General features: G+C 30.3%; 1 protein-coding gene across 1 annotated transcript; it reads right to left on the reverse strand.

Moving 5' to 3' along the window:
• Positions 1-527: 527 nt before the first annotated feature.
• On the reverse strand, positions 528-6,421 carry LOC123303053 (proteoglycan 4-like). Its single transcript, XM_044886151.1, has 2 exons — positions 6,343-6,421; positions 528-2,772 (listed from the first exon to the last, which is right to left on the reverse strand). The coding sequence occupies exons 1-2, from the start codon at positions 6,419-6,421 to the stop codon at positions 584-586; spliced, it is 2,268 nt and encodes a 755-aa protein (XP_044742086.1). The 3' UTR covers positions 528-583.
• Positions 6,422-6,991: the final 570 nt, after the last annotated feature.

A 6,991-nucleotide genomic window follows, 5' to 3' on the forward strand; every position in this document is an offset into this window, starting at 1 on the left:
CCCATATACGCCGCCTAGTAAACCTATATGTAAATCCGGCACTGTAGAAGATAGGCTAGCAATCAGAAGCTTGGACGATCTACTTAGATGAACATCAGGGCAATTAAATTTCTTGTGGATAAGTCTGACTCCGGAATTTTTTTAACTACGATCTTTGAAAAGTTATGCGTTTTTAAATCAAACGTTTTGCAGGGTTTTATATGAAATATCTGAAAATCTGAGAAATCTTGGTACACCGTTGAATACTGAATAAATCTTAATATACCCAATATTAATGTTTTCGTTTAATTTATCCACCCTTAAAAAGCAATATTGAAGATTTTCACCTTTCAAAAAAAGCAACTTAAACCGTTTTAGCGATTTACTGCCTGAAAAACTATGAGACTTAAATCACATAAGTTTCAGTCTATATTCAAAATCTTCGGAATTGATTCTTAGGCGAAAAACCATCAATCGAAAACATTAACCAGTTGAAAGGAAAAGACAACACCAAGTACTTAAACATTTTCGCCGTTAAGTTTTTGGTTTGGTTCATATGGCGTAAAACGTTTAACATAAAGAGACCACATTGATATTCATAAAATTAATATTCCCAAGGCCATTTAAATCTGAATATTCGACTTTCTTCGACTAATTCCGATGGATCATATTTTTTAAATTCCTGCACTTCTCCATCTCCAGTTGCATCATCATTTTCAACATCCTCTTCTGGTTCGGCATCATCTTCATGTTCCTCAAATTCTTCGTCATTTTCTTCGGATTCTTCATCGTTTTCAATGTCATCATCTTCGTCAATTTCTTCGTCATTATCGTCATCATCATCACGTTCAATCATGTCTAGGTGTTCGTTTGAATCATCACCATCGAATTCGTCATTTAAATCAACTGTACTGTCTTCAGGATGCGCTTCTGTCGTTACCAATAATTGCTGTTTATCGGCACCGTTTTTTAAGGAACTTTCAACTGTTGAGACCCCTGTTGAATCACTTGTAGTTGACTCATCAACGATTATCACTTGAGGCGAAGTTTCATTTAGCTGAGCAATATTAATATTCTCAAAATCTGCTGGATTCATTAACAGTTGTGATGTTAAAATTTGAATGGCTTCCTCATTTTGATCATCAATAAACTTTTCAGTTGTACTTTCAGTTTGCATTAGTTCCGTCGTACTTTCAGATTTTACGTTAATTTTTTCAGTTTGCATACTAGTTTCAAGTTTTTCGTTTACATTTTCAGTGTTAAGAGTGGGAATGAAGGTTATAAACTTTTGAGTTGTACTCTCAGGTTGAATTTTTTGTGTAGTAGTTTCAGTTTGAATAATCAATTTTTCTGAAGTCGTTTCAGGTTGAATATATTTATGTGTATTGATTTCAGTTTGCATAATCAGTTTTTCTGAAGTAGTTTCAGGTTGCATTATTTTTTGTGTAGTAGTTTCAGTTTGCATAATCATTTGTTCTGAAGTAGTTTCAGGTTGCACGTATTTTAATGAAGTTGATTCCGGTTGCACAGATGTGATTATCATTTCAGGTTCTTTGTCGAAATGCATTTCAGGTTGGGTTTCTTTTTCAGGTATTACATTTTGGGTTATTTCAGTTTCAACAATCGGTTGAGGAGTAGTAGTGGTTGTAGGTTCTTGAACCTGAGGTGTTTTTACAATTGCTGTAAAATAGCTCAAGTCACCTGCAATTGGAGCGGGTTTTTTGAGTTCGTCAGGAATTATCACCGGTTTTGGATAACTTGGTGTAACTTGAGTGGTGGTTGATGGTTCAATTTTAATTGCTTCAGTGGTTGAGGTAATTGGTGTGGACGTGCTGGAAGGTAAAGTTGGTTGTTTTTTTGGTGGACGAGGAGTTGTGCTTGATGTTTTGCTTGGTTTACGGCTAGGTTTTCTACGATTTGGACGCTTCTTTTTTGGTGTAGTTGTACGCACTGTTGTTGAAGTTGGAATTTTATTCGCTGGTTTCTTAGAAGGTTTAGAAGGTACAGCAGGTCTTCGTGATGGTCTTTTAGTTAACGGTTTTTTTGTAGTTGTAGAAATCACTTTTCTTCGTGAAGCTGGTCGTGGAGGAGACGAATCACTATCACCTCCACCTAAGAATGCACCTAATATATCATCACCAAACACACTAAATCCGGTATAATCGACACTATCTACATCGTTATTCGAATCATCTGCATCTGAATCATCGTCATCTTCGTCTAGATCAAAATCATCATCTGCGTCTAGTTCGAATTCGTCATCATCATCGTCATCATCGTCATCGTCATCGTCATCATCTTCGTTCGAGTTCAGTTCAGAAACTGGAATTGGTTGAGCTGGTTCTAAGCGAAGTCCATTCGAGCCAAATTTAAAGCATGATACCCGTAAAGCAGCTTCGATGTCATTCAACGATTGTAATTCCAGACTTAAGCAAGCGTTAAAATCATCTCCTTGACGTCCCACTGAATATAACCTGCCGCAAAATTTCGATATACTACCCGGTAATTCCATACAAACTGGTTTCGGTTTACGACCAGAAACTGTTGTGTTGGTTATAATTCGATTACCAAAACTCATACTAATCGCGATACGATCGTTTTTCAAGTATTGTAACGATGCACATCCGGGTCCATTTATTCGGACAATCGGGATTTGAAAATCTCGACAACAGTTACATTTGGTGTTCGTGCAGGTACAATATTGATTTGCGGTTGTAATCTGTTTCTGTTGATGGTTCACCTTTTTTCGAAGTTGGTTTTTTGTTGTACGTAAGTTTGTATGATGGTTTTTATCTGTAATCAAATAGAAAAAAGAATATGAATTATTTTATTATATTTTTTTGAAATGAGAAGTTATGGAATGATCAGAGTTTACAGCGTGTTTCAGTAAAAGGTTTACATATTTATCAGTGTATTATTCCTAATATTCATGAAAAATCTATTATCTCGGAAACACTGTAATACACAAAAATATATCAATAATGAACTGGACTACATTACAACTAAACAATCATTCAACTAAATTATAATATAGGCAACTTTCATTACTAATGATTAAACAAATTGCCTGTATGTCAGAAATTAAAAATTTTATTCTGTAAATTAATTATTTGAATTAAGATAGCATTATTAGTAATCGAAAAATAATAAATAATCGTCTTTTGACTGTGTCTTGGCGAACGAAAAATTTTGTGATTTTTTCATCTTGTTAAATAAGATATTTAGAGCGACAGCACCTATACCAAAACTTTGTTTTTAGCATCAATATTTCTAAGCATCACAAATTTGGAACTAAATTAATATACCTTGATATATTTATGTCGACCTCTTTTTGAATATCAATCTAGTAAGTTTAACAGATGGATATTAGGTATTAACATTTAACCGCTATAAACGAATCAATAAATAATATATCAAAAATACCAACAATTATTTTTTTCTAAAAAACCGTTCCAGTTTCCGTAAACAAATTATTAATTAGAAACATATTACTTATTTTTTTAACTAAACCAGTTTTTGCAAATGTTTTTTTTGTTCTTAATAGTTAAAATTTTTAGTTTAAAATCATTGATAATAATCAATAATAATTTAACATTAACATACTAATAATAAATAATTAAAACAAGTATATTTATTAGCTTAGTTCTCATAACTCAACATTTTACTTTGCTCATAATAAACTAACAAGTTCAGGTTAATTTAAATATAAATTAGGTTAATTTTGGTTATCTCAAACAAAACTATTTATCAGTATTACCTATAAGTGATAAGCATGTTTTATTGATAATTATAAAAACTACTAAATCAATTACCTAATTAAGATTTAAAAACTAAAAAAAAGACATCACCTATTGGTTTAACATTAATTTCGCACGTGGAAATTTTTAAACATAAAATTAATTGTGTAAGTAACATTGACTTTAGAGTATACATTGACTGAGCATCGCCTATCTTTCCATACAGTGAGAAGCATGCCAACAACTGAGGTAATTGCTTAGGCCAGCTAGGGATATTTATCCAAAAAAATACATTTATCAAAAGAATATAGGGATATTTATCAATAAAACATACATTGAATGTTAAATTTTCATATCACAAACTCTTTTACATAAAACATCGTGATTTCAATAAACTTTTTCGCTTTTTGGCTTAATTTGGCTTAAAAAATACTTATCACGTATCACTTTACATTTTTTCTTACGAATTTACAATGGTTGGACCTAAGCAATTACCTCAGTTGTTGACACGTTTAAAATCGTTTGACACTCAGTCTATGTAACTCTAACGTCAATGAGATAAATAAACAAAGAAATAAATACACTTTCCAATTCATAATAATTTCATATTTGGTTTTTACCATTTCAGAATAATAAATAATAATGCTCCTTATTTGAGTACAAAGTAAAATTTTTAAAAAATGTCAGATTTCAAATAGATTAGGTATGTTTAAAAAGTTAAATTATGAATTATTTCATATTTTTATTTTCACTTTATGAGTAATCGAATAACTTTCATGTAAATTTCAATTTGATTATGGGTTAAACCACGTTTGTTAAATCAAAAAAAATATAAAATTAAAATCCGGGTCAATTTATCAAAATTACAACATAAATGTTATGAAATTTCACTTTAACAAAAATTCAAATAAGATCCGGGTAGATACTTTTATTATTATGCCCGGGTACAATTTTTTATCGAAAACAGTTTTTTATCGAAAGTTCAGTATCTTTTAAATTATTGACAAAAAAAATTATTTAGGCAATTACAAGCTTTTATTGTACAAAAAGTAGAAAATAATTTTATCTCTGAGTCCCTCTTACCCGACTATTTGTAAAAGCTTGAGGCGCTCAATTTAAAATATCAAAAATGAATTGGAACGCTTCATCTACTCTACATAATTTTTCTAATTATTTTTCGATTCATTCTTGATGTTAATCGCCTCAAGCTTTTACCAATAGTCGGGTATGAGTGACTCATAGATTATTTTCTTCTTTTTAGTATAATAAAAGCTTGTCCCTTGATAAAAAGTAAATTTGTATTCACTTTTGATTTTAAATAAATTCAAGTGTTGTTTATAAACCTTAACAGCCTTAATTAAACCAAACATTGTATTTTAATCGCCAAAATTACAAAAGGTTTGTAGAATCCCGCCATTTCTGCATAAGTAAGTCGGTATCATCGGAATAGGCTCTTATTTTGATAATTTATGCCTTAATTACAAAATGACGTATATTTAAAATCCATTCATGAAATTCTTTTAACAAATCTCTTCGTTCGAAGTTTTCCTAAACTTCTATAACTTTCTCACAATAAGATAAAATGGCGCGATTTTTAATTTTTATAAAATTTAATACCTCTTACGGTGTTAGATTTTTAAATTTCATATAAATTCTATATTGAAGTGTTTTTAAAGGTATGCTTTATTATGTAACAAGGATAATTTTTCTTAAGATTAATTTGAAAAACTTATATTTATTAGTTAAAAGCATCACAAATATTTTCCTATAAAGAAAATTATAACAAGAGACACTCGTTTTTCCATAAAATACATTTAAAGTGATGAAATGAAGTGGCATTTGTGTGATATTTACTTCTACAAGTAATTTTCTCTAAATCTTCAGGTATCAATATTTTCAAAAACTATGGTATATATCGAACAATTTTACTCCTAACTTTCCTCAAAATTTGAAACGTATGTCTCAAATATTCGATGAACGCCCTTGAGTAGGTACTCATGAATTATACACTTAAAAAAAATAGCACAAAAAAAATCTTGAATTCCTACCAAAAGTACGTCAAGAGTATAGGATATAGAGAACGTCATTATAGAGAATTTTATGGTTTTTAAATTACTTTTCTATAACTTTTTTCAAATTTTGTATATTTTTGAGGATTTTTCGAGATATTCGATTTTTAGGGTACCTATATTCAATAACCGCTTACAAAATCGCTTACAGCTGAGTAACATACATTTAATTGAAAGGAAAAAATTAGACTCTCTAAACACCATAACAGTTTTCATAAAAGAGGCGCTTCTTTACCCTTAAAATAAGCATTGGTAGAGCCCGAAAATAACAAGGATTATAAATAAAAGTCCTGCAAATATTGAATTTTTTGCAACAAAAAGAGTATCTTTTTTTTTTGTGTAGTGTATTACCAAAAAAAAAAAAAAATTTACTTTTTAAGAATAATTTAAGAAACCTTCTTATAAATTCAAAAATTTATTCGTGCGTACCAAAATAAAACAATATACGCACTTTGTTAAAACAAATTTCAAGTTTCAGAAAGAAAGTTCTCAAGAGAGTTTCATTCAAAAAAAACGAAATGTAGGTCACCGGATTATTAAAAAAATTAGAATCTTACCGATACTTCGTCCCCAAGCAGCAAACGCCAATAATAAAAATATTAAAAGTAGTTCAAAAACAGTGGATAATTTCACCATTGTAAGTTTAAAAAAAAACTGCACTCGAAAGACACGGAAGAAGTTTAAGTAAATCACTTAAGAAAGTTTTTGATTCTTATTGTTTTAATAACTCATTGAATAAAATGAATGTACACAACGGCAATGAACTTGATTCTTTCTCTTTGAACAGTCTACAATCAACTAAACACTGTTAGACCAACTGAAGAAGAATATTTTAACTTTACCATCGAACTGAATTTAAAAAAAAATATAAATGAAACTTTAAAACAATTTCAAAGATGCCCCACATAGCCTCTATATATGAAAGTAAAAGAATATATGTAATCCGGAACACTTTCAAAAGTTCAAAATTTTGTCCGGTTTTGAAAAATGGTCCTGCAAAGGAACCCCGGACACAATACATTGATTTTTGGTTTCGGTTAAAATTTTTTGAAATCGAAATCGATTTGAAATCATGCTGATCAAAAGATTTTAGGAGCTCAATTCTCAAAAAGGCTTCCCCTTCCGAGCTACGACCCTTCAAAGGTTATGCCTATATGAAGTGCTCGTAAGGGAAGGGTTTTTGAAGGTTGAGTCTTTAAGAACTTT

The sequence above is a fragment of the Chrysoperla carnea genome, chromosome X (genome assembly GCF_905475395.1).
Source record: "Chrysoperla carnea chromosome X, inChrCarn1.1, whole genome shotgun sequence".
Lineage (NCBI taxonomy): Eukaryota > Metazoa > Arthropoda > Insecta > Neuroptera > Chrysopidae > Chrysoperla > Chrysoperla carnea.

Excerpts from the sequence above, each read along its gene's own strand:
- LOC123303053 (XM_044886151.1), bottom strand. The coding sequence starts at position 6,421 with ATGGTGAAATTATCCACTGTTTTTGAACTACTTTTAATATTTTTATTA. Across the intron at positions 2,773-6,342 it reads TGCTTGGGGACGAAGTATCG|ATAAAAACCATCATACAAAC; the intron begins GTAAGATTCTAA and ends ATTTGATTACAG.